At 45.7% G+C, this 27,657-nt stretch overlaps 1 protein-coding gene across 1 annotated transcript in view; it reads left to right on the plus strand.

Moving 5' to 3' along the window:
* The window catches only part of LOC137006957 (ryanodine receptor 3), a 139,156-nt gene that overhangs the window by 73,542 nt on the left and 37,957 nt on the right, over positions 1 to 27,657 (plus strand). The window contains exons 54-71 of the mRNA XM_067368130.1: positions 10,510 to 10,599; positions 10,672 to 10,809; positions 10,949 to 11,011; positions 12,014 to 12,089; positions 12,173 to 12,293; positions 12,370 to 12,485; positions 12,578 to 12,645; positions 12,878 to 12,999; positions 13,461 to 13,510; positions 13,596 to 13,656; positions 14,307 to 14,545; positions 14,895 to 14,976; positions 22,025 to 22,155; positions 22,432 to 22,746; positions 24,725 to 24,965; positions 25,219 to 25,306; positions 25,388 to 25,480; positions 26,339 to 26,353. Coding sequence (XP_067224231.1) covers positions 10,510 to 10,599; positions 10,672 to 10,809; positions 10,949 to 11,011; positions 12,014 to 12,089; positions 12,173 to 12,293; positions 12,370 to 12,485; positions 12,578 to 12,645; positions 12,878 to 12,999; positions 13,461 to 13,510; positions 13,596 to 13,656; positions 14,307 to 14,545; positions 14,895 to 14,976; positions 22,025 to 22,155; positions 22,432 to 22,746; positions 24,725 to 24,965; positions 25,219 to 25,306; positions 25,388 to 25,480; positions 26,339 to 26,353 — 2,109 coding nt within the window. The remainder of the gene's footprint in view (positions 1 to 10,509; positions 10,600 to 10,671; positions 10,810 to 10,948; positions 11,012 to 12,013; positions 12,090 to 12,172; positions 12,294 to 12,369; positions 12,486 to 12,577; positions 12,646 to 12,877; positions 13,000 to 13,460; positions 13,511 to 13,595; positions 13,657 to 14,306; positions 14,546 to 14,894; positions 14,977 to 22,024; positions 22,156 to 22,431; positions 22,747 to 24,724; positions 24,966 to 25,218; positions 25,307 to 25,387; positions 25,481 to 26,338; positions 26,354 to 27,657) is intronic.

Here is a 27,657-nt window from a genome sequence, read left to right on the forward strand (position 1 = left end):
TCCCACGAGTAACTAGAGCAATATCCCACGAGTAACTAGAGCAATATCCCACGAGTAACTAGAGCAATATCCCACGAGTAACATGCGCAATATCCCACGAGTAACATGAGCAATATCCCACGAGTACCAGGCGCAATATCCCACGAGTAACTAGAGCAATATCCCACGAGTACCAGGCGCAATATCCCACGAGTAACTAGAGCAATATCCCACGAGTAACTAGAGCAATATCCCACGAGTAACTAGAGCAATATCCCACGAGTAACATGCGCAATATCCCACGAGTAACATGCGCAATATCCCACGAGTACCAGGCGCAATATCCCACGAGTAACAGGCGCAATATCCCACGAGTAACTAGAGCAATATCCCACGAGTACCAGGCGCAATATCCCACGAGTACCAGGCGCAATATCCCACGAGTAACTAGAGCAATATCCCACGAGTAACATGCGCAATATCCCACGAGTAACATGCGCAATATCCCACGAGTAACTAGAGCAATATCCCACGAGTAACAGGCGCAATATCCCACGAGTAACATGCGCAATATCGCACGAGTAACAGGCGCAATATCCCACGAGTACCAGGCGCAATATCCCACAAGTAACTAGAGCAATATCCCACGAGTAACAGGCGCAATATCCCACGAGTAACAGGCGCAATATCGCACGAGTATCAAGCTCAATATCACAAGAGTAACAACCTCTATATTGCTCAAGTAACAAGCTCAATATCCCGCGATTAACAGGCGCAATATCACACAAGTAACTAGCGCAATATCGCACGAGTATCGAGCTCAATATCACAAGAGTAACAACCTCGATATCGCACGAGTAACAGGCGCAATATCCCACGAATAACAAGCGCAATATCCCACGAATAACAAGTGCAATATCGCACGAGTAACAACCTCAATATTGCACGAGTAACAACCTCGATATTGCACGAGTAACAACCTCAATATCGCACGAGTAACAACCTCAATATCGTAGAAGTAACAACCTCAATATCCCACGAATAACAGGCGCAATATCCCACGAGTAATGAGTGCAATGTCACGAGTAACAACATCAATATCGCACGAGTATCAAGCTCAATATCACAAGAGTAACAACCTCTATATCGCACGAGTAACAGGCGCAATATCCCACGAATAACAAGCGCAATATCCCACGAATAACAAGTGCAATATCGCACGAGTAACAACCTCAATATTGCACGAGTAACAACCTCGATATTGCACGAGTAACAACCTCAATATTGCACGAGTAACAACCTCGATATTGCACGAGTAACAACCTCAATATCGCACGAGTAACAACCTCAATATCGTAGAAGTAACAACCTCAATATCCCACGAATAACAGGCGCAATATCCCACGAGTAATGAGTGCAATGTCACGAGTAACAACATCAATATCGCACGAGTATCAAGCTCAATATCACAAGAGTAACAACCTCTATATCGCACGAGTAACAGGCGCAATATCCCACGAATAACAAGCGCAATATCCCACGAATAACAAGTGCAATATCGCACGAGTAACAACCTCAATATTGCACGAGTAACAACCTCGATATTGCACGAGTAACAACCTCAATATCGCACGAGTAACAACCTCAATATCGTAGAAGTAACAACCTCAATATCGCACAAGTAACAGGCACAATATTCCATGTGTAACAAGCTCATTATCACACGAGTAACAGGCGCAATATCCCACAAGTAACTAGAGCAATATCCCACAAGTAACTAGAGCAATATCCCACGAGTAACATGCGCAATATCCCACAAGTAACTAGAGCAATATCCCACAAGTAACTAGAGCAATATCCCACATGTAACTAGAGCAATATCCCACATGTAACTAAAGCAATATCCCACGAGTAACAGGCGCAATATCCCACGAGTAACTAGAGCAATATCCCACAAGTAACTAGAGCAATATCCCACAAGTAACTAGAGCAATATCCCACAAGTAACTAGAGCAATATCCCACATGTAACTAGAGCAATATCCCACGAGTAACAGGCGCAATATCCCACGAGTAACTAGAGCAATATCGCACGAGTAACAGGCGCAATATCCCACAAGTAACTAGAGCAATATCCCACGAGTAACAACCTCAATATCGCACGAGTAACAACCTCAATATCCCACGAGTAACAGGCGCAATATCCCACGAGTACCAGGCGCAATATCCCACGAGTACCAGGCGCAATATCCCACGAGTAACTAGAGCAATATCCCACGAGTAACAGGCGCAATATCCCACGAGTAACTAGAGCAATATCCCACGAGTAACAACCTCTATATCGCACGAGTAACAGGCGCAATATCCCACGAGTAACTAGAGCAATATCCCACGAGTAACTAGAGCAATATCCCACGAGTAACTAGAGCAATATCCCACAAGTAACTAGAGCAATATCCCACGAGTAACTAGAGCAATATCGCACGAGTAACAGGCGCAATATCCCACGAATAACAAGCGCAATATCCCACGAATAACAAGTGCAATATCGCACGAGTAACAACCTCAATATTGCACGAGTAACAACCTCGATATTGCACGAGTAACAACCTCAATATCGCACGAGTAACAACCTCAATATCGTAGAAGTAACAACCTCAATATCCCACGAATAACAGGCGCAATATCCCACGAGTAATGAGTGCAATGTCACGAGTAACAACATCAATATCGCACGAGTATCAAGCTCAATATCACAAGAGTAACAACCTCTATATCGCACGAGTAACAGGCGCAATATCCCACGAATAACAAGCGCAATATCCCACGAATAACAAGTGCAATATCGCACGAGTAACAACCTCAATATTGCACGAGTAACAACCTCGATATTGCACGAGTAACAACCTCAATATTGCACGAGTAACAACCTCGATATTGCACGAGTAACAACCTCAATATCGCACGAGTAACAACCTCAATATCGTAGAAGTAACAACCTCAATATCCCACGAATAACAGGCGCAATATCCCACGAGTAATGAGTGCAATGTCACGAGTAACAACATCAATATCGCACGAGTATCAAGCTCAATATCACAAGAGTAACAACCTCTATATCGCACGAGTAACAGGCGCAATATCCCACGAATAACAAGCGCAATATCCCACGAATAACAAGTGCAATATCGCACGAGTAACAACCTCAATATTGCACGAGTAACAACCTCGATATTGCACGAGTAACAACCTCAATATCGCACGAGTAACAACCTCAATATCGTAGAAGTAACAACCTCAATATCGCACAAGTAACAGGCACAATATTCCATGTGTAACAAGCTCATTATCACACGAGTAACAGGCGCAATATCCCACAAGTAACTAGAGCAATATCCCACAAGTAACTAGAGCAATATCCCACGAGTAACATGCGCAATATCCCACAAGTAACTAGAGCAATATCCCACAAGTAACTAGAGCAATATCCCACATGTAACTAGAGCAATATCCCACATGTAACTAAAGCAATATCCCACGAGTAACAGGCGCAATATCCCACGAGTAACTAGAGCAATATCCCACAAGTAACTAGAGCAATATCCCACAAGTAACTAGAGCAATATCCCACAAGTAACTAGAGCAATATCCCACATGTAACTAGAGCAATATCCCACGAGTAACAGGCGCAATATCCCACGAGTAACTAGAGCAATATCGCACGAGTAACAGGCGCAATATCCCACAAGTAACTAGAGCAATATCCCACGAGTAACAACCTCAATATCGCACGAGTAACAACCTCAATATCCCACGAGTAACAGGCGCAATATCCCACGAGTACCAGGCGCAATATCCCACGAGTACCAGGCGCAATATCCCACGAGTAACTAGAGCAATATCCCACGAGTAACAGGCGCAATATCCCACGAGTAACTAGAGCAATATCCCACGAGTAACAACCTCTATATCGCACGAGTAACAGGCGCAATATCCCACGAGTAACTAGAGCAATATCCCACGAGTAACTAGAGCAATATCCCACGAGTAACTAGAGCAATATCCCACAAGTAACTAGAGCAATATCCCACGAGTAACATGCGCAATATCCCACGAGTAACATGCGCAATATCCCACGAGTACCAGGCGCAATATCCCACGAGTAACAGGCGCAATATCCCACGAGTAACTAGAGCAATATCCCACGAGTAACTAGAGCAATATCCCACGAGTAACTAGAGCAATATCCCACGAGTAACTAGAGCAATATCCCACGAGTAACATGCGCAATATCCCACGAGTAACATGAGCAATATCCCACGAGTACCAGGCGCAATATCCCACGAGTAACTAGAGCAATATCCCACGAGTACCAGGCGCAATATCCCACGAGTAACTAGAGCAATATCCCACGAGTAACTAGAGCAATATCCCACGAGTAACTAGAGCAATATCCCACGAGTAACTAGAGCAATATCCCACGAGTAACATGCGCAATATCCCACGAGTAACATGCGCAATATCCCACGAGTAACAGGCGCAATATCCCACGAGTAACAGGCGCAATATCCCACGAGTAACTAGAGCAATATCCCACGAGTAACAGGCGCAATATCCCACGAGTAACTAGAGCAATATCCCACGAGTAACTAGAGCAATATCCCACGAGTAACAGGCGCAATATCCCACGAGTAACTAGAGCAATATCCCACGAGTAACTAGAGCAATATCCCACGAGTAACATGCGCAATATCCCACGAGTAACATGCGCAATATCCCACGAGTAACTAGAGCAATATCCCACGAGTAACAGGCGCAATATCGCACGAGTAACAGGCGCAATATCGCACGAGTAACAGGCGCAATATCGCACGAGTAACAGGCGCAATATCCCACGAGTAACTAGAGCAATATCCCACGAGTAACAACCTCAATATCGCACGAGTAACAACCTCAATATCCCACGAGTAACAGGCGCAATATCCCACGAGTAACAGGCGCAATATCCCACGAGTACCAGGCGCAATATCCCACGAGTAACTAGAGCAATATCCCACGAGTAACAGGCGCAATATCCCACGAGTAACTAGAGCAATATCCCACGAGTAACAACCTCTATATCGCACGAGTAACAGGCGCAATATCCCACGAGTAACTAGAGCAATATCCCACGAGTAACTAGAGCAATATCCCACGAGTAACTAGAGCAATATCCCACGAGTAACTAGAGCAATATCCCACGAGTAACATGCGCAATATCCCACGAGTAACAGGCGCAATATCCCACGAGTAACAGGCGCAATATCCCACGAGTAACTAGAGCAATATCCCACGAGTAACTAGAGCAATATCCCACGAGTAACTAGAGCAATATCCCACGAGTAACTAGAGCAATATCCCACGAGTAACTAGAGCAATATCCCACGAGTAACATGCGCAATATCCCACGAGTAACAGGCGCAATATCCCACGAGTACCAGGCGCAATATCCCACGAGTAACAGGCGCAATATCCCACGAGTAACTAGAGCAATATCCCACGAGTAACAGGCGCAATATCCCACGAGTACCAGGCGCAATATCCCACGAGTAACTAGAGCAATATCCCACGAGTAACATGCGCAATATCCCACGAGTAACATGCGCAATATCCCACGAGTAACTAGAGCAATATCCCACGAGTAACAGGCGCAATATCCCACGAGTAACATGCGCAATATCCCACGAGTAACTAGAGCAATATCCCACGAGTAACAGGCGCAATATCCCACGAGTAACATGCGCAATATCGCACGAGTAACAGGCGCAATATCCCACGAGTACCAGGCGCAATATCCCACAAGTAACTAGAGCAATATCCCACGAGTAACAGGCGCAATATCCCACGAGTAACAGGCGCAATATCGCACGAGTATCAAGCTCAATATCACAAGAGTAACAACCTCGATATCGCACGAGTAACAGGCGCAATATCCCACGAATAACAAGCGCAATACCCCACGAGTAACATAGTGCAATATGTCATGAATAACAACCTCAATATCGCACGAGTAACAACCTCTATATTGCTCAAGTAACAAGCTCAATATCACACAAGTAACTAGCGCAATATCGCACGAGTATCAAGCTCAATATCACAAGAGTAACAACCTCTATATCGCACGAGTAACAGGCGCAATATCCCACGAATAACAAGTGCAATATCGCACGAGTAACAACCTCAATATCGCATGAGTAACAACCTCAATATCGCACAAGTAACAGGCACAATATTCCACGTGTAACAAGCTCATTATCACACGAGTAACAGGCGCAATATCCCACAAGTAACTAGAGCAATATCCCGCAAGTAACTAGAGCAATATCCCACAAGTAACTAGAGCAATATCCCACAAGTAACTAGAGCAATATCCCACAAGTAACTAGAGCAATATCCCACAAGTAACTAGAGCAATATCCCACAAGTAACTAGAGCAATATCCCACAAGTAACTAGAGCAATATCCCACAAGTAACTACAGCAATATCCCACGAGTAACTAGAGCAATATCCCACGAGTAACATGCGCAATATCCCACGAGTACCAGGCGCAATATCCCACGAGTACCAGGCGCAATATCCCACATGTAACTAGAGCAATATCCCACAAGTAACTAGAGCAATATCCCACGAGTAACTAGAGCAATATCCCACGAGTAACAGGCGCAATATCCCACGAGTAACTAGAGCAATATCGCACGAGTAACAGGTGCAATATCCCACGAGTAACTAGAGCAATATCCCACGAGTAACTAGAGCAATATCCCACGAGTAACAACCTCAATATCGCACGAGTAACAACCTCAATATCGCACGAGTAACAACCTCAATATCGCACGAGTAACAGGCGCAATATCGCACGAGTAACAGGCGCAATATCCCACGAGTAACAACCTCAATATCGCACGAGTAACAACCTCAATATCGCACGAGTAACAGGCGCAATATCCCACGAGTAACAGGCGCAATATCCCACGAGTACCAGGCGCAATATCCCACGAGTAACTAGAGCAATATCCCACGAGTAACTAGAGCAATATCGCACGAGTAACAGGCACAATATCCCACGAGTAACAGGCGCAATATCCCACATGTAACTAGAGCAATATCCCACGAGTAACAGGTGCAATATCCCACGAGTAACTAGAGCAATATCCCGCGAGTAACATGCGCAATATCCCACGAGTAACATGCGCAATATCCCACGAGTAACAACCTCAATATCGCATGAGTAACAACCTCAATATCGCACAAGTAACAGGCACAATATTCCACGTGTAACAAGCTCATTATCACACGAGTAACAGGCGCAATATCCCACAAGTAACTAGAGCAATATCCCGCAAGTAACTAGAGCAATATCCCACAAGTAACTAGAGCAATATCCCACAAGTAACTAGAGCAATATCCCACAAGTAACTAGAGCAATATCCCACAAGTAACTAGAGCAATATCCCACAAGTAACTAGAGCAATATCCCACAAGTAACTAGAGCAATATCCCACAAGTAACTAGAGCAATATCCCACGAGTAACAGGCGCAATATCCCACGAGTAACTAGAGCAATATCCCACGAGTAACTAGAGCAATATCCCACTAGTAACTAGAGCAATATCCCACGAGTAACTAGAGCAATATCCCACGAGTAACTAGAGCAATATCCCACGAGTAACAGGCGCAATATCCCACGAGTAACTAGAGCAATATCGCACGAGTAACAGGCGCAATATCGCACGAGTAACTAGAGCAATATCCCACGAGTAACAACCTCAATATCGCACGAGTAACAACCTCAATATCCCACGAGTAACAGGCGCAATATCCCACGAGTACCAGGCGCAATATCCCACGAGTAACTAGAGCAATATCCCACGAGTAACAGGCGCAATATCCCACGAGTAACAGGCGCAATATCCCACGAGTAACTAGAGCAATATCCCACGAGTAACTAGAGCAATATCGCACGAGTAACAGGTGCAATATCCCACGAGTAACTAGAGCAATATCGCACGAGTAACAGGTGCAATATCCCACGAGTAACTAGAGCAATATCCCACGAGTAACAGGCACAATATCCCACGAGTAACAGGCGCAATATCCCACGAGTAACTAGAGCAATATCCCACGAGTAACTAGAGCAATATCCCACGAGTAACTAGAGCAATATCCCACGAGTAACTAGAGCAATATCCCACGAGTAACAACCTCAATATCGCACGAGTAACAACCTCAATATCGCACGAGTAACAACCTCAATATCGCACGAGTAACAGGCGCAATATCGCACGAGTACCAGGCGCAATATCCCACGAGTACCAGGCGCAATATCCCACGAGTAACTAGAGCAATATCCCACGAGTAACTAGAGCAATATCCCACGAGTAACTAGAGCAATATCCCACGAGTAACAACCTCAATATCGCACGAGTAACAACCTCAATATCGCACGAGTAACAACCTCAATATCGCACGAGTAACAGGCGCAATATCCCACGAGTAACAGGCGCAATATCCCACGAGTACCAGGCGCAATATCCCACGAGTAACTAGAGCAATATCCCACGAGTAACTAGAGCAATATCCCACGAGTAACAGGCGCAATATCCCACGAGTAACTAGAGCAATATCGCACGAGTAACAGGTGCAATATCCCACGAGTAACTAGAGCAATATCCCACGAGTAACTAGAGCAATATCCCACGAGTAACAACCTCAATATCGCACAAGTAACAACCTCAATATCGCACGAGTAACAACCTCAATATCGCACGAGTAACAGGCGCAATATCCCACGAGTAACAGGCGCAATATCCCACGAGTACCAGGCGCAATATCCCACGAGTAACTAGAGCAATATCCCACGAGTAACAGGCGCAATATCCCACGAGTAACAGGCGCAATATCCCACGAGTAACTAGAGCAATATCCCACGAGTAACTAGAGCAATATCGCACGAGTAACAGGTGCAATATCCCACGAGTAACTAGAGCAATATCGCACGAGTAACAGGTGCAATATCCCACGAGTAACTAGAGCAATATCCCACGAGTAACAGGCACAATATCCCACGAGTAACAGGCGCAATATCCCACGAGTAACTAGAGCAATATCCCACGAGTAACTAGAGCAATATCCCACGAGTAACTAGAGCAATATCCCACGAGTAACTAGAGCAATATCCCACGAGTAACAACCTCAATATCGCACGAGTAACAACCTCAATATCGCACGAGTAACAACCTCAATATCGCACGAGTAACAGGCGCAATATCGCACGAGTACCAGGCGCAATATCCCACGAGTACCAGGCGCAATATCCCACGAGTAACTAGAGCAATATCCCACGAGTAACTAGAGCAATATCCCACGAGTAACTAGAGCAATATCCCACGAGTAACAACCTCAATATCGCACGAGTAACAACCTCAATATCGCACGAGTAACAACCTCAATATCGCACGAGTAACAGGCGCAATATCCCACGAGTAACAGGCGCAATATCCCACGAGTACCAGGCGCAATATCCCACGAGTAACTAGAGCAATATCCCACGAGTAACTAGAGCAATATCCCACGAGTAACAGGCACAATATCCCACGAGTAACAGGCGCAATATCCCACATGTAACTAGAGCAATATCCCACGAGTAACATGCGCAATATCCCACGAGTAACAGGCGCAATATCCCACGAGTAACTAGAGCAATATCCCGCGAGTAACATGCGCAATATCCCACGAGTAACATGCGCAATATCCCACGAGTAACTAGAGCAATATCCCACGAGTAACAAGCGCAATATCCCACGAGTAACTAGAGCAATATCCCACGAGTAACTAGAGCAATATCCCACGAGTAACAAGCGCAATATCCCACGAGTAACTAGAGCAATATCCCACGAGTAACAAGCGCAATATCCCACGAGTAACAAGCGCAATATCCCACGAGTAACTAGAGCAATATCCCACGAGTAACTAGAGCAATATCCCACGAGTACCAGGCGCAATATCGCACGAGTAACAGGCGCAATATCCCACGAGTAACTAGAGCAATATCCCACGAGTAACAGGCGCAATATCCCACGAGTAAGTAGAGCAATATGTCACGAGTAACAACCTCTATATTGCACAAGTAAAGAGCGCTTTATACAAGAACTAATATCTATCACTGAGTAAACGTTTATTCTTCTGACCCCATTGGCAGATATTTGTTCTTGTTTTATGCAAAAACTCACTTCATTTTGATGATTTATCTGCTCTGACACTATCAGATGAGAACAGCACTTGATCTGAATAATAACGGTATTGTTTTCTATAGAGCGGCTTTACAGCTGAAATTGAGTTTGTGTCATAACTGATGAATTTTGCAACATTAACCCTGTTATTTTCCCATTTATCACTGTGAAGCTGCTTTGAATCAATCTGTATTGTATGAAGTGCTGTAGAAATACATAGAGAGCACACTAAACAAAAGAAAGATGTTTTCGTTGTGTTCAGGTGCTTCTGGGCTGGAAACACGGAGAAACCGTTGATGAAAAAGCAAAAATTCACCCAATGCTGAGATCCTACAAATCGCTCACAGAGAAGGTACAAAACAGCCCTCAGAACATCCAGCATTATGTGATCTTTGACTCTTAGCGTGAGTGTTTCCGCCCGCAGGAGAAGGAGGTTTACCGCTGGACGGTGCGCGAGTCCCTGAAGAGCATGTTAGCGATGGGCTGGAGCATCGACCGGACCAAAGAAGGAGAAACCATGTTTCAGCAGAGAGAGATGCGGCGGATCTCACAGGCCTCTCAGGTGTCTTTGTGTTTAATCGTTTGCAATGATTTAATCAATAACAGTCCAGCAGCCTCAAATAAGATCATAGGACAATACGATTATACAGAAGATTCATATCAGATTCAGTACTGTAGTGTTTGTTATTGTGTGTTTTCAGGGTAATGGCTTCAATCCAAATCCACTGGACATGAGCAGCGTCCAGCTGTCCAGAGAACTGCAGGTGACGCACGCAAACCAGCAGCAAACATCTGTAGATTTGTGTTGAACAGCTGGACTTTATGGTTAACTAAAATTTGAATTAAAAAAAGCACTGACATGTTACAGTAATTTTAACTGGGTAACACTGTATGATAAGGTCTTGTTAATATTGATTTATGCATTCCCTAACAATGAGCAATATATATTATTTACAGAATTTATTAATGTTAGTTAATAAAATTAATAAACAATTTTAGCTAGTGTTTACCAGATACAAAATATGATTAAAATAATGCGTTAATAAATGTTTAAATGAATAAATAATTTATTTATTTGTTAACATTAATGCATTACCAAACAATGGGCAATATATTATTTACAGAATTTATTAATATTTGTTAATATTAGTTAATAAAATTATTAAACAATTTTAACTAATGTTACTATATACATTTTTGATTAAAAATGCATTAATAAATAAATGTTGAAATTATTTGTCAACATTCATTTATGCATTATCTAAAAATGAGCAATATATATTTAAAGCATTTATTCATCTTTGTTATTTAATAAAAATAAACATTTTCAACTAATGTTACCAGATGCAAAAATTTTTTGAAAGATTGCATTAATAAATATTGAAATTAATAATTAATGAATTTTTTAACATTAATTCATGCATTACCTGATATATTGTTACAGAATTTATTCATCTTTGTTAATATCAGATAATAAAAATAAATTAAAATGTAACTAATGATACCAGACACATTTTTAATTTAAAAAATGCAGTAATAAATGTTAGAAATCTTTGTTAACATAAATGTATGCATTACCTAACAATGAGTGATATATTTTTACAGCATTTATTAATCAATAATAATAATTAATTGAGGAAATTTAATGTATTTAATCTATATTCAATAAATGATAAGTATTTATATTTAAGGTGTGTATAATTATAATTTTAGAATTTTAGAATTGTGTATATATAATTTTAGGTTTTTGTTTGTCTGTTCTTCAGTCGATGGTTGAGGTGGTGGCTGAAAACTATCACAACATCTGGGCCAAGAAGAAGAAGAGTGATCTGGGAACCAGAGGTTTGTCTCTCTTGTTTTCAGCTCTGAGTGATTGTGGCGTGTGAAGGTCATGCGTGACATGTGACGTGTGCTCTCGGGTGCAGGAGGAACGCATCCACTGCTGGTGCCGTACGACACGCTCACGGCCAAAGAGAAAGCCAAGGACCGAGACAGAGCGCAAGATCTCTTCCGCTTCCTCCAGATCAACGGATACTCCATCAGCAGGTGCAGACGTGTGCGCTTTTACACGCGTGTTCACGTGAGGAACTGAGTGTAACGGTGCAGCTGTGTTTCCTTCCAGGGGTCTGAAGGACATGGAGCAGGACTCTTCCTCCATGGAGAAACGCTTCGCATACAAGTTTCTGAAGAAGCTGCTGAAATATGTGGACTCCGCGCAGGAGTTCATCGCTCACCTCGGTCGGTTTCTTCAGTCTGAAGTCATGTGATTCCCCACACACTCACAGGTTCTCTTTAGATCATGAACTAACCGTCACTCTCGCTGGTTTCAGAGGCGATGGCGGCCAGTGGAAAGAACGACAGGTCACCACATGAACAGGAGATCAAGTTCTTTGCTAAGGTTTGAAAGTGCAGTAGGGTTACGCTCACATGACATTGCAGTTCTTCCTCATCATGAAAATGATTATTTGCATGTTTTAAAGCCTTGCCAGTTAAACTTTTTATTCGCACGCTGTTCTGACATTCGCTTTTCACGCTAAAAGCCTGTCACACAGCGTGTGAGTACTGAACTAAGTTCTCTTTCACCTCTATACTGTGTTTAATTTTCTGTTTGCCTGTTGTACTTCCTGTAGGTGCTCCTCCCCCTCATAGACCAGTACTTTAAAAATCACTCGCTCTACTTCCTGTCGTCGCCCACTAAGAATCTGAGCAGCAGCGGATATGCGTCGAACAAGGAGAAAGAGATGGTCACCAGGTGATGGAGCATCTTATGTCACATGATTATGTAAATATGTATCTCATCGTAAAATGTTTAATTACTTTGATCGTTTATAAATCTGTTCGCAGCACATTTATATGGAAGCTTGTTTCTCAGAACTTTTACTCGGATCATTTCTTAAAATATCTCACAATTTCGACGTTTATATCTTGCAATTCTGACTTCATTTTTTCGCATTTCTGTATTTTTTTTTCCAATTCCGACCTTATTGCTCGCAATTCCGAGTTTGTCTCGCAATTCTCATTTTTACTATACATATAAACTCAGAATTGTGAGACAAAAAGTCACCATTTTTTTGTATTTTTTATTTTGATGAATATTTTACTGGTTAATAAACCTGTAACTCAATCAGCTGTGATTCTTCGCTCTTCACCTGTTTAAGCTTCCGTTTCTTCTTCCTCTCGCTGTCTCCTTCACTTCCTGCTGCTCTGCTCTAGTCTGTTCTGTAAGCTGGCCGCTCTGGTTAGACACAGGATCTCTCTGTTTGGTAAGATCACCGTGTCTCTCTCTCTGTGTCTCTGTGATGTTCATTGATTTGGTGGTTTTCAGTGCTTTCTGGTGTGTGTTTGCAGGAAGTGACTCCACCACTATGGTCAGCTGTCTGCACATCCTCGCACACACACTGGACACCAGGTACGGCTCCTTGCATTGCATTATATTTCTTGGTGATTACAAAAATAGTGCCTGTTTTGCTCTGGGACGTCATACTGAGTCAGCTTTGCTGAAAGTGTCAAACAATGTTTTGCTTGCAGCTGACTTAGTTTACTAGATCTCTTACCTTTGATACTGTGGATGATAGTATCCTTGTTTGGCGTCTAAAACATTGGGTCGGCATCAAGGGTTTAGTTCTTATCTTAAAGACAGGACTTTCTCTGTAGCTTTGGGTAAGTTTTCCTCATCCTCAGCTTGTATTATTAGTTGAGTACCTCAGGGTTCGATACTGGGCCCGCTTATTTTTAACTTATATGACTTTATATGTATTTTTTCCCACATTTAGGACAATGTTTTATGCCTAACTATGATTTCAAGGTTAGAATAATGACCAGTGACAGAAGAAAATGCATGATATATCTGTATTTTACTACATGTTGAGCGACAGATTGATTGATTTATAACTTGTTTATGTTGTTCTTTGACATTAAATTGAATATTTGAACTTATTTTTCCACTTCTATGCAGAAGTTAAATGTTACATTTTGAATTTTGTCTAAACTTTTGTTATTGTGATGTAAGTGCATTAGCAGATCTGATGCGGTGATGCTGTAGGATGGTTTCTCTCGCAGGACCGTGATGAAGTCCGGATCTGAGCTGGTCAAAGCCGGTTTGAGGACGTTCTTTGAGAACGCAGCTGAGGATCTGGAGAAGACCTTGGAGAACCTGAAGCTGGGCAAGTTCACTCACTCGCGCAGCCAGATGAAGGGCGTCTCGCAGAACATCAACTACACGACCGTGGCTCTGCTGCCCATCCTGACCGCGCTGTTCGAACACATCACTGAACATCAGTTCGGCTGCGACCTGCTGCGTGAGTCGCTTAATCCTCGCGAATGCCCATGTTCCTGCTCTTATTTAACGATTTATGATGTTATTATAAAGGAAAAAAATCCTTTTATATTATCCTATTATATTAATAAATTAAAAATATAATAATAAAAATTATTAAAATTATTAAAAATATTGTCAATAGTTGCACTGCAATATAATTCTGGTTAAGCTGGAGTTGCTCTGAAGAGTGAATGTAATATAATGTAATGTTAAGTAAATAAAAATGATTGTAAATGTAATTTACGCTGACTTCAAATGGCCCTGTAATTATCTTTGTGTGATTAAACTTTATGAACATTAATGCTTGTATTTTCTGGCTGTTTTCTCAGTGGATGATGTGCAGGTGTCGTGTTATCGGATCCTCACCAGTTTATATGCTCTGGGGACTGGAAAAAACATCTATGTGGAGCGGTGAGCGGATCCCAGAGCCTTCTTTACCTGAAGCTGATGTGTTTGACATGCTCTTATGCTGTGTACTGTGTGTGTGTGTGTGTGTCCATGTATTGTCTGTGTGCGTGTTGTGTGTACACGTGTCTGTTGTGTGTGCATGTGTGTTGTGTATGCGTGCTGCATGTTTATTTGTATGTGTGTGTGTTGTCTGTTACGTGTGTTGTGTGTACGTCTGTTGCGTCTGCTGCGCGTGTGTGTTGCGTCTGCGTCTGTTGCATCTGCATCTGTTGAGTGTATGTCTGTGTCTGCGTCTGTTGCGTCTGCGTCTGTTGCGTATGTGTCTGCTGCGTCTGCGTCTGCTGTGTCTGCGTCTGTTGAGTGTATGTCTGTGTCTGCGCCTGCTGTGTCTGCGTCTGTTGCGTCTGCGTCTGTTGCGTATGTGTCTGCTGTGTCTGCGTCTGTTGCGTATGTGTCTGCTGTGTCTGCGTCTGTTGCGTATGTGTCTGCTGCGTCTGCGTCTGTTGTGTCTGCGTCTGTTGCGTATGTGTCTGCTGTGTCTGCGTCTGTTGTGTCTGCGTCTGTTGCGTGTGTCTGCTGCGTCTGCGTCTGTTGCGTCTGCGTCTGTTGTGTCTGCGTCTGTTGTGTCTGCGTCTGTTGCGTCTGCTGTGTCTGCGTCTGTTGCGTCTGTTGCGTCTGCGTCTGTTGCGTCTGCTGTGTCTGCGTCTGTTGTGTCTGCGTCTGTTGCGTCTGCTGTGTCTGCGTCTGTTGCGTCTGCGTCTGTTGCGTATGTGTCTGCTGTGTCTGCGTCTGTTGTGTCTGCATCTGCTGTGTCTGCGTCTGTTGAGTGTATGTCTGTGTCTGCGTCTGCTGCGTCTGCTGTGTCTGCGTCTGTTGCGTCTGTTGCGTCTGCGTCTGTTGCGTATGTGTCTGCGTCTGTTGCGTCTGCGTCTGTTGCGTCTGCGTCTGTTGTGTCTGCGTCTGTTGCGTCTGCGTCTGTTGCGTCTGCGTCTGTTGCGTCTGCGTCTGCTGCGTCTGCGTCTGTTGCGTCTGCGTCTGCTGCGTCTGTTGCGTCTGCGTCTGTTGCGTCTGCTGTGTCTGCGTCTGCTGTGTCTGCGTCTGTTGCGTCTGCGTCTGTTGCGTCTGTTGCGTCTGCGTCTGTTGCGTCTGCTGTGTCTGTGTCTGCTGTGTCTGCGTCTGCTGCATCTGTTGCATCTGCGTCTGTTGCGTCTGCTGTGTCTGCGTCTGTTGCGTCTGCGTCTGTTGTGTCTGCGTCTGTTGCGTATGTGTCTGCTGTGTCTGCGTCTGTTGAGTGTATGTCTGTGTCTGCGTCTGTTGCGTCTGCTGTGTCTGCGTCTGTTGCGTCTGCGTCTGCTGTGTCTGCGTCTGCTGTGTCTGCGTCTGCTGTGTCTGCGTCTGCTGTGTCTGCGTCTGTTGTGTCTGCGTCTGTTGCGTATGTGTCTGCTGCGTCTGCGTCTGTTGTGTCTGCGTCTGTTGCGTATGTGTCTGCTGTGTCTGCGTCTGTTGAGTGTATGTCTGTGTCTGCGTCTGTTGCGTCTGTTGTGTCTGCGTCTGTTGCGTATGTGTCTGCGTCTGTTGTGTCTGCGTCTGTTGCGTATGTGTCTGCGTCTGCTGTGTCTGCGTCTGTTGCGTATGTGTCTGCTGCGTCTGCGTCTGTTGCGTCTGCGTCTGTTGTGTCTGCGTCTGTTGCGTCTGCATCTGCGTCTGCTGTGTCTGCGTCTGCTGTGTCTGCGTCTGTTGCGTATGTGTCTGCTGTGTCTGCGTCTGTTGAGTGTATGTCTGTGTCTGCGTCTGCATCTGCGTCTGTTGTGTCTGCGTCTGTTGCGTATGTGTCTGCGTCTGTTGTGTCTGCGTCTGTTGCGTATGTGTCTGCGTCTGCTGTGTCTGCGTCTGTTGCGTATGTGTCTGCTGCGTCTGCGTCTGTTGCGTCTGCGTCTGTTGTGTCTGCGTCTGTTGCGTCTGCATCTGCGTCTGTTGTGTCTGCGTCTGTTGCGTCTGCGTCTGTTGCGTATGTGTCTGCGTCTGCTGTGTCTGCGTCTGTTGCGTATGTGTCTGCTGCGTCTGCGTCTGTTGTGTCTGCGTCTGTTGCGTATGTGTCTGCTGCGTCTGCGTCTGTTGCGTATGTGTCTGCTGTGTCTGCGTCTGCTGTGTCTGCGTCTGTTGTGTCTGCATCTGCGTCTGTTGTGTCTGCGTCTGTTGCGTATGTGTCTGCTGCGTCTGCGTCTGTTGCGTCTGCATCTGCGTCTGTTGTGTCTGCGTCTGTTGCGTCTGCGTCTGTTGCGTATGTGTCTGCGTCTGCTGTGTCTGCGTCTGTTGCGTATGTGTCTGCTGTGTCTGCGTCTGCTGTGTCTGCGTCTGTTGTGTCTGCATCTGCGTCTGTTGTGTCTGCGTCTGCTGTGTCTGCGTCTGTTGTGTCTGCGTCTGTTGCGTATGTGTCTGCTGTGTCTGCGTCTGTTGTGTCTGCATCTGCGTCTGTTGTGTCTGCGTCTGCTGTGTCTGCGTCTGTTGTGTCTGCGTCTGTTGCGTATGCGTCTGCTGTGTCTGCGTCTGTTGTGTCTGCGTCTGTTGTGTCTGCGTCTGCTGTGTCTGCGTCTGTTGCGTCTGCGTCTGTTGCGTATGTGTCTGTTGCGTCTGCGTCTGTTGTGTCTGTGTCTGTTGCGTCTGCGTCTGTTGCGTATGTGTCTGTTGCGTCTGCGTCTGTTGCGTCTGCGTCTGTTGCGTCTGCGTCTGCTGCGTCTGTTGCGTCTGCGTCTGTTGCGTCTGCGTCTGTTGCGTCTGCTGTGTCTGCGTCTGTTGCGTCTGCGTCTGTTGCGTATGTGTCTGTTGCGTCTGCGTCTGTTGTGTCTGCGTCTGCTGCGTCTGTTGCGTCTGTTGCGTCTGCGTCTGTTGTGTCTGCGTCTGTTGTGTCTGCATCTGCGTCTGTTGTGTCTGCGTCTGTTGCGTATGTGTCTGCTGTGTCTGCGTCTGCTGTGTCTGCGTCTGTTGCGTATGCGTCTGCTGTGTCTGCGTCTGTTGTGTCTGCGTCTGTTGTGTCTGCGTCTGTTGTGTCTGCGTCTGCTGCGTCTGTTGCGTCTGCGTCTGTTGTGTCTGCGTCTGTTGTGTCTGCGTCTGTTGCGTCTGCGTCTGCTGTGTCTGCGTCTGTTGTGTCTGCGTCTGCTGTGTCTGCGTCTGCTGTGTCTGCGTCTGTTGTGTCTGCGTCTGTTGCGTCTGCGTCTGCTGTGTCTGCATCTGCGTCTGTTGTGTCTGCGTCTGCTGTGTCTGCGTCTGTTGTGTCTGCGTCTGCTGTGTCTGCGTCTGCTGCGTCTGCTGTGTCTGCGTCTGTTGTGTCTGCGTCTGTTGCATCTGCGTCTGCTGTGTCTGCGTCTGTTGCGTCTGCGTCTGCTGTGTCTGCGTCTGTTGCATCTGCGTCTGCTGTGTCTGCGTCTGTTGCGTCTGTTGTGTCTGCGTCTGCTGTGTCTGCGTCTGTTGCGTCTGCGTCTGTTGTGTCTGCGTCTGCTGCGTCTGTTGCGTCTGCGTCTGTTGCGTCTGTTGCGTCTGCGTCTGTTGCGTCTGCTGCGTCTGCGTCTGTTGCGTCTGCGTCTGCTGCGTCTGTTGCGTCTGCGTCTGTTGCGTCTGCGTCTGTTGCGTCTGCTGTGTCTGCGTCTGTTGCGTCTGCGTCTGCTGTGTCTGCGTCTGCCTGCGTCTGCTGCGTCTGCGTCTGCTGCGTCTGCGTCTGCTGCGTCTGTTGCGTCTGCGTCTGTTGTGTCTGCGTCTGTTTTTTCTGCATCTGCGTCTGTTGTGTCTGCGTCTGTTGCGTCTGCGGCTGCTGCGTCTGTGGCGGCTGCGTCTGCTGCGTCTGCGTCTGTTGCGTCTGCGTCTGCTGCGTCTGTTGCGTCTGCGTCTGTTGCGTCTGCGTCTGTTGCGTCTGCTGTGTCTGCGTCTGTTGCGTCTGCGTCTGTTGCGTCTGCGTCTGTTGCGTCTGTTGCGTCTGCGTCTGTTGTGTCTGCGTCTGTTGTGTCTGCATCTGCGTCTGTTGTGTCTGCGTCTGATGTGTCTGCGTCTGCTGTGTCTGCGTCTGTTGCGTATGTGTCTGCTGTGTCTGCGTCTGCTGTGTCTGCGTCTGTTGTGTCTGCATCTGCGTCTGTTGTGTCTGCATCTGCTGTGTCTGCGTCTGCTGCTGTGTCTGCGTCTGTTGTGTCTGCATCTGCGTCTGTTGTGTCTGCATCTGCTGTGTCTGCGTCTGCTGTGTCTGCGTCTGTTGTGTCTGCGTCTGTTGTGTCTGCGTCTGTTGTGTCTGCGTCTGCTGCGTCTGCTGTGTCTGCGTCTGTTGCGTCTGCGTCTGTTGCGTATGTGTCTGTTGCGTCTGCTGCGTCTGCGTCTGTTGCGTATGTGTCTGTTGCGTCTGCTGCGTCTGCGTCTGCTGTGTCTGCGTCTGTTGCGTCTGCGTCTGTTGCGTATGTGTCTGTTGCGTCTGTTGCGTCTGCGTCTGTTGCGTCTGCGTCTGTTGCGTCTGCTGTGTCTGCGTCTGTTGCGTCTGCGTCTGTTGCGTATGTGTCTGTTGCGTCTGCGTCTGTTGTGTCTGCGTCTGCTGCGTCTGCTGTGTCTGCGTCTGTTGCGTCTGCGTCTGTTGCGTATGTGTCTGTTGCGTCTGCGTCTGTTGTGTCTGTGTCTGTTGCGTCTGCGTCTGTTGTGTCTGTGTCTGTTGCGTCTGCGTCTGTTGTGTCTGCGTCTGTTGCGTCTGCGTCTGTTGCGTATGTGTCTGTTGCGTCTGCGTCTGTTGTGTCTGTGTCTGTTGCGTCTGCGTCTGTTGCGTATGTGTCTGTTGCGTCTGCGTCTGTTGTGTCTGTGTCTGTTGCGTCTGCGTCTGTTGCGTCTGCGTCTGTGGCGTATGTGTCTGTTGCGTCTGCGTCTGTTGTGTCTGTGTCTGTTGCGTCTGCGTCTGTTGCGTATGTGTCTGTTGCGTCTGCGTCTGTTGCGTCTGCGTCTGCTGCGTCTGTTGCGTCTGCGTCTGTTGCGTCTGCGTCTGTTGCGTCTGCTGTGTCTGCGTCTGTTGCGTCTGCGTCTGTTGCGTCTGCGTCTGTTGCGTCTGTTGTGTCTGCGTCTGTTGTGTCTGCGTCTGCTGCGTCTGTTGCGTCTGTTGCGTCTGCGTCTGTTGTGTCTGCGTCTGTTGTGTCTGCATCTGCGTCTGTTGTGTCTGCGTCTGTTGCGTATGTGTCTGCTGTGTCTGCGTCTGCTGTGTCTGCGTCTGTTGCGTATGCGTCTGCTGTGTCTGCGTCTGTTGTGTCTGCGTCTGTTGTGTCTGCGTCTGTTGTGTCTGCGTCTGCTGCGTCTGTTGCGTCTGTTGCGTCTGCGTCTGTTGTGTCTGCGTCTGTTGTGTCTGCGTCTGCTGCTTCTTCGGCGGGTGATTCTGCGGCTTCTGCGTCGGTTGCGTCTGCGTCTGTTGTGTCTGCGTCTGTTGCGTATGAGTCTGCTGTGTCTGCGTCTGCTGTGTCTGCGTCTGTTGCGTATGCGTCTGCTGTGTCTGCGTCTGCTGTGTCTGCGTCTGTTGTGTCTGCGTCTGTTGTGTCTGCGTCTGTTGTGTCTGCGTCTGTTGCGTCTGCGTCTGTTGCGTCTGCGTCTGTTGCGTCTGCATCTGCTGTGTCTGCGTCTGTTGTGTCTGCGTCTGTTGCGTCTGCGTCTGCTGTGTCTGCGTCTGCTGTGTCTGCGTCTGCTGTGTCTGCGTCTGCTGTGTCTGCGTCTGCTGTGTCTGCGTCTGTTGCATCTGCGTCTGCTGCGTCTGCTGTGTCTGCGTCTGTTGTGTCTGCGTCTGTTGCGTCTGCGTCTGCTGCATCTGCTGTGTCTGCGTCTGTTGTGTCTGCGTCTGTTGTGTCTGCGTCTGTTGTGTCTGCGTCTGCTGTGTCTGCGTCTGCTGTGTCTGCGTCTGCTGTGTCTGCGTCTGTTGTGTCTGCGTCTGTTGCATCTGCGTCTGCTGCGTCTGCTGTGTCTGCGTCTGTTGTGTCTGCGTCTGTTGCATCTGCGTCTGCTGTGTCTGCGTCTGTTGCATCTGCGTCTGCTGTGTCTGCGTCTGTTGCATCTGCGTCTGCTGTGTCTGCGTCTGTTGCGTCTGTTGTGTCTGCGTCTGCTGTGTCTGCGTCTGTTGCGTCTGCGTCTGTTGCGTATGTGTCTGTTGCGTCTGCTGCGTCTGCGTCTGTTGCGTCTGCGTCTGCTGCGTCTGTTGCGTCTGCGTCTGTTGCGTCTGCGTCTGTTGCGTCTGCTGCGTCTGCGTCTGTTGCGTCTGCGTCTGCTGCGTCTGTTGCGTCTGCGTCTGTTGCGTCTGCGTCTGTTGCGTCTGCTGTGTCTGCGTCTGTTGCGTCTGCGTCTGTTGCGTATGTGTCTGTTGCGTCTGCGTCTGTTGTGTCTGCGTCTGCTGCGTCTGTTGCGTCTGTTGCGTCTGTTGCGTCTGCGTCTGCTGCGTCTGCGTCTGCTGCGTCTGCGTCTGTTGTGTCTGCGTCTGCTGCGTCTGTTGCGTCTGCGTCTGTTGCGTCTGCGTCTGTTGTGTCTGCGTCTGCTGCGTCTGCGTCTGTTGTGTCTGCGTCTGCTGCGTCTGCGTCTGTTGCGTCTGCGTCTGTTGTGTCTGCGTCTGTCGCGTATGTGTCTGCTGTGTCTGCGTCTGTTGCGTGTGTGTGTTTCATCTGCGTGTGTTACGTCTGCATCTGTTGCTTCTGCGTGTGCATGTGTTGCGTATGTGTCTGTTGCATCTACGTGTGTGTGTATGTTGTGTCTGCGTCTTTTGCATCTGCTTCTGTTGGGGGTGTGTGTGTGTGTGTTTTTGTGACATCAGGACACAAATGTGTATAATGACATGTGTATGACATAGGTATTACAAGAAGAGGGTGATTTATGAGGACATTACTCCATCCTCCTGTGAGGGTTAGGGATAGGGGTAGTTTATGGTGATTAGAAATTACAGTTTGTACAGTATAAAAACCATTATGCCTATGGAATGACCCCACAATTCACAAAAACAAACGTCTGTGTGTGTGTTTGTGTTTGTGTGTGTGTGTGTGTGTGTGTGTGTGTGTGTGTGTTGTAGGCAGCTCCCGGCGCTGGGCGAGTGTTTGGCGACTCTAGCGGGTGCGATGCCCGTTGCCTTCCTCGAGCCGCAGCTCAACAAACACAACCCCTGCTCTGTGTTCAACACAAAAACGTCTCGTGAACGAGCCAGTGAGTGACACAATAACACACTTACTAGGGTTCATTCAGTGACGGCACAGGTGCAAATCTGTTGTTTTTATTGCAGTTTTTACGTTACAACTGTAAATATTGATGAGGATGATGATGATGAACTATATTTGAAGTTACTTGATAGAAACCAATAAACACGTGTGACACATCAGTTCAACTATTCATGTAATATAAACATGTATATTTGTGTAAAGCTGCAGCAGTGAGTGTGTGTGTGTGTGTGTGTGTGTGTGTGTGTGTGTGTGTGTGTGTCAGTTGTAGGGATGCCGGAGAGCGTGGAGGACGTGTGTCCTGAGATGCCTCGTCTGGACGCTCTGATGAAGGACATTAATGACATGTCTGAGTCTGGCGCTCGATACACAGAGATGCCGCACGTCATCGAGGTGGTGCTGCCCATGCTGTGCAACTACCTGTCCTACTGGTGGGAGCGAGGCCCGGAGAACCGGCCCGTCGGCGTCTGCAGCACCACCGTCACCTCCGAACACCTGAGCCTCGTCCTGGGAAACATCCTGAAGATCCTCAACAGTAATTTGGGCATCGACGAGGCCTCCTGGATGAAGCGCATCGCTGGTGAGCAGAACTTCCTCCCGAACTTCTGCTTCTAGAAACACTGGGTTCAATTCTGCTAGAGAGCCAAAAGTTACATAGTGTACCTTTTATTAAAATAATAAAAAATGACAAAAGCACAACAAAATTACTAAAATGTTAACTAAAATTAAAATTGCCTCTGCGTCTGCTGCTTCTGTGTGTGTTGTGTTTGCGTCTGTTGCGTGTGTTGTCTATGTATGTTGCGTGTGCGTGTTGCGATTGTGTTGTGTCTGCATCTGTTGTGTGTTGTGTCTGCGTGTGTTGCATCTGCATCTATTGCATCAGTGTGTTGCGTCTGTCTGTTGTGTCTGCGTGTTGCGTTTGTTGCATGTGCATGTTGCATCTGCATCTGTTGTGTGTGCGTCTGCATGTGTTGCATCTGCAGATATTGCGTCTGCATATGTTGCGTCTGTTTTGTCTGCGTGTGCGTCTTCTGCATATGTTGCGTCTGCTGCTGCTGTGTCTGTGTTTGTTACGTGTCCGTCTGCATCTGTTTTGTATTGTGCCTGCGTCTGTTGCATGTTGCGTTTGCATCGGTTGCGTGTCTTGTGTCTGTTGCGCTGGCACCTGCGTGTGTTGTCTGCTTCTGCGTATGTAGTGTCTGCATCTGTTGCGTCTGCAAGAAATCTTTTTTTAATGTTTTTTAGTATTAGTTGACTATAATAATCCTGAACCAAAATATTCTTCCTCAAAATTAAATATTAATAGAAACGCATTGACCTGTGTTGCGTCCGTCTGTTACGTCTGCGTATGTTGCGTCTGTTTTGTCCGTGTTGCGTCTGCGTGTGTTGCGTGTGCTTCTGTTGCGTCTGCGTTTGTTGCGTGTGTGTCTGCATCTGTTTTGTATTGTGTCTGCGTCTGTTGCGTGTTGCATCTGCATCGGTTGCGCATCTTGTGTCTGTTGTGCCTGCGTGTGTTGCATCTGCATCTATTGCATCGATGTGTGTTACGTTTGTCTGTTGCATCTGCATCTATTGCGTCTGCGTATGTTGCGTCTGTTGCATGTGCATGTTGCATCTGCGTCTGTTGCGTGTGCGTCTGCATGTGTTGCATCTGCATTTGTTGCATATGCGTTTGTTGCGTGTTGCGCCTGCATCTGTTGTGTCTGCTTCTGCGTGTGTTGCATCTGCTGCGTCTGTTGCGTCTGCTTTTGTTGCGTGTGCGTTTGTTGCGTGTGCATCTGCATCTGTTTTGTGTCGTGTCTGCGTCTGTTGCGTGTTTTGTGTCTTGTGTCTGTTGCGCCTGCGTCTGATGTGTCTGCGTGTTCATGTGTTGTCTGCTTCTGTGTGTGTTGTGTCTGCGTCTGTTGCATCTGCATCTGTTGTGTGTGCATCTGCGTTTGTTGCGTGTGAGTCTGCGTCTGTTTTGTGTTGTGTCTGCGTCTGTTGCGTGTGCGTTTGTTGCGTGTGCATCTGCATCTGTTTTGTGTCGTGTCTGCGTCTGTTGCGTGTTTTGTGTCTTGTGTCTGTTGCACCTGCATCTGTTGTGTGTGTGTTGCATGTGTCTGTTGTGTCTGCGTCCGTTCCGTCTGCGTCTGTTGCGTCTTTGGGTGCTGTCTGCTTCTGCGTGTGTTGTGTCTGCATCTGTTGCGTCTTTTTTAATGTTGTTTAGTATTAGTTGACTATAATAATCCTGAACCAAAATATTCTTCCTCAAAATTAAATAAATATTAATAGAAACTGTAATAGTACATCAATTGTACTAAAACAACAATCATGAACTCAAAAAATCATTGTTATTATTTAAAGCGCTCATTCAGAAACTACTGTTTAGTGTTCTAATACCTGTAGTGTGCTACAGTATCTGCACTACATGAACAAACTAACCCTAATCATGCATACTAAATAATACAGATACAATTCCTGCCTACTTCCCTACTGTATAGTACTGTATGTGAAATTAAGCAGAATCTGGATTGTGTGTGTGTGTGTGTGTGTGTGTGTGTGTGTGTGTGTCTCAGTGTACGCTCAGCCCATCATCAGTAAGGCACGAGCCGACCTGCTGAAGACTCACTTCCTGCCCACGCTGGAGAAGCTGAAGAAGAAGACGGTGAAGGTGGTGTCAGAGGAGGAGCTTCTGAAGGCAGACAGCAAGGCCGACACCCAGGAGGCGGAGCTTCTGATTCTGGATGAGTTTGCGGTGCTGTGCCGAGACCTGTACGCCTTCTACCCCATGCTCATCCGCTACGTGGACAACAACAGGTGACGGAGCACAAACACCGGTGACTGATGTCATCAGATAAAGTCACGTGACATCAGACTCCTTTTTGAGCTCAGATATTTACCCCTGAGATTTTGAGTTGATATTTCAATAATTCAACACCACATTTGCATGTTCACGGTTCTCTGATTTACACTGTGTTTTATATTGATTAGTTTAATGGTAAATGTAGACGTGTCTGATGTAATGAATCACTAGCTCCTGCGGTTCATCTGATCTGTCGGCTGGTTTCAGGTCTCGCTGGCTGAAGGAACCCGATGCCGACTCTAACGAGCTCTTCAGGATGGTGGCAGAAATCTTCATCCTGTGGTGTAAATCTCACGTAAGAGCAGCTTCAATTACATCACATTATTTAAATCAGTCTCAGAAACACAGAGCTGATGAAGATCTTCACTCTCTGCAGAACTTCAAGAGGGAGGAGCAGAACTTTGTTGTTCAGAACGAGATCAATAATCTCTCCTTCCTCACCGGTGACAGTAAAACCAAGCTGGCCAAGGTACGAGTGACTCAATAAAGACGTTTATAATGTTACAAAAGATTCTGTTTCAAATAAATGCTGTTCTTTTAGAACTTTTTATTCATTAAAGAATCCTGAAAAATAAAATGCATCAGATTCCACAAAAAATGTGACTGTTTTTAACACTGACAATAATCATAAATGTTTCTTGAGCAGCAAATCATCATATTAGAATGATTTCTGAAGGATCATGTGACACTGAAGACTGGAGTAATGATGCTGAAAATCACAGGAATAAATTACACTTTACTATATATTCACATAGAAAACAGCTGATTTACATTCTAATAATATTTCATAATTTTTACTGTATTTTTGATCAAATAAACACAGACTTGGTGAGCAGAAACAAGTGAACGTGTGTCACATGTTGACTTTAATTTGAAGGTTAAAGACACAATCTCTCTCTCTCTCTCTCTGTTCTTATTCTCACACGTTTATTTGAATAGTTTAATCTTCATGAACACACACTCAACCAGCCGTTACTCACTAATATCACATACTAATATCCTCCTGATTGAACTTCCTTCGCTGTTTCATCACTGTTAGGTTTGTTTTCACAGGAGAACAAATGCCAATCATAAACGCATCGACCTTGATGACTAAACGCATGTATTTATTAATGCAAAGCTATATTAACACAACTTATATAGCTTTTGATTCAATCACTTTTATAACCAAAATCATTAAATAAGTCGCACAGGAAATGGACAATATTAATATCAAACTGAATTAATTTGGTTCTGATATCTGGATGAGCAGTAGTTGAACGTTTCCTGTGTGAACTGTACTTCTCTAACTGCCTGTGCTTGTTCTGTCCTTCTCCTTCATGCACAGTCATTCCTACCCAAGGTACAGTCTGGTGCATGAGCTGAAACACGTGTGTGTGTGTGTGTGTGTGTGTCATGTGCTTCAGCTCCACTCCTGTACTCGATCTGCATGACATCATCAGTACTGCGGTTCCTACGGTCGTGTGTGTCGCTGTGATTTCTGGATCTTCTGCCTGGTTTCTCCTTCTTTCTGCTTTCTGTCTGTTTCCGTCAGTCTTCTGTCTCTAAACATCGGCAGAAACACAATATTAGTGCGATCGGGTTGAGACAGTGCAATATTAGTATTATTTATATGCTATTATAGTATGTATTAATATTTGGAGTTTTATTTTTATATTTTCAGGGGGGTTTTTTTATTGTAGTTAAAGTTTCAGTAATTTTGTTATGTGCTTTTGTCATTATCATATGTTTTTAGGACTTTTTATATTTCTATTCAGCTTTAAGTTGTTTTATTTAAATTGTAGTCATTTCAGTACTTCACTTTATACTTATTTTGTATCATATAGTTGCCAAGGCATTTAATAAATAAATAAATAAATAGAATATATATATATATATATATATATATATATATATATATATATAAAATGAGTAATATCACACGAGTAACCGTGCGATATGGCTGTATATCAGCACAGCTGTGGTTCGGTCGCAGGTAATCACAGTGCTGATATACAGCTATAACGCACGGCTACCCGTGTGATATTGCATTTATACAACAGTTTGATGGCACAAGTGTGTAAATAAATAAGAAATAACAACGGAGTGTCTTTAAAACCTCTTTTGTGAGGAACTACTTCCTTCCGCCACTGATTCAAATCTCATGTTGACAGTTTAACAGTTGAGTCCAATATCTGTTTCTAATTCTGAAACGTCACTTTAGAACTAGTAATGAAGGAACGTTGAGTCATTTTATTGAAGCGTGTTGTATTATGTAGAGTATTATGAGAGAGAGATCGACTAAACGTGCATCTGATATAGCATTCATTCTTCAGGTCGATGTCTGTAATATATCAGTTTGAATGTCCGCAGAGGAAAGCGATATCTTTGTCCTTTTAAAAGTTAAGGGCATTTCCCATGGCAGCGCTAAAACAAACTTATAATACAATATGCTTCAAAATTTCATAACTATATTTATGCTATATTTAACATTAATCCTGTACTAGAGTGCTACTTTTGTACGTTTGACTGAATTGTTTGCTTGCTTGTTTTAGCGCTGTCATGGGAAATCCCCTTAACTGCGATATCTTTGTCCTTTTAAAAGTTAAGGGGATTTCCCATGACAGCGCTAAAACAAGCAAGCAAACAATTCAGTCAAACGTACAA

Source organism: Chanodichthys erythropterus, chromosome 18 (assembly GCF_024489055.1).
Source record: "Chanodichthys erythropterus isolate Z2021 chromosome 18, ASM2448905v1, whole genome shotgun sequence".
NCBI classification, from domain to species: Eukaryota; Metazoa; Chordata; class Actinopteri; order Cypriniformes; family Xenocyprididae; genus Chanodichthys; species Chanodichthys erythropterus.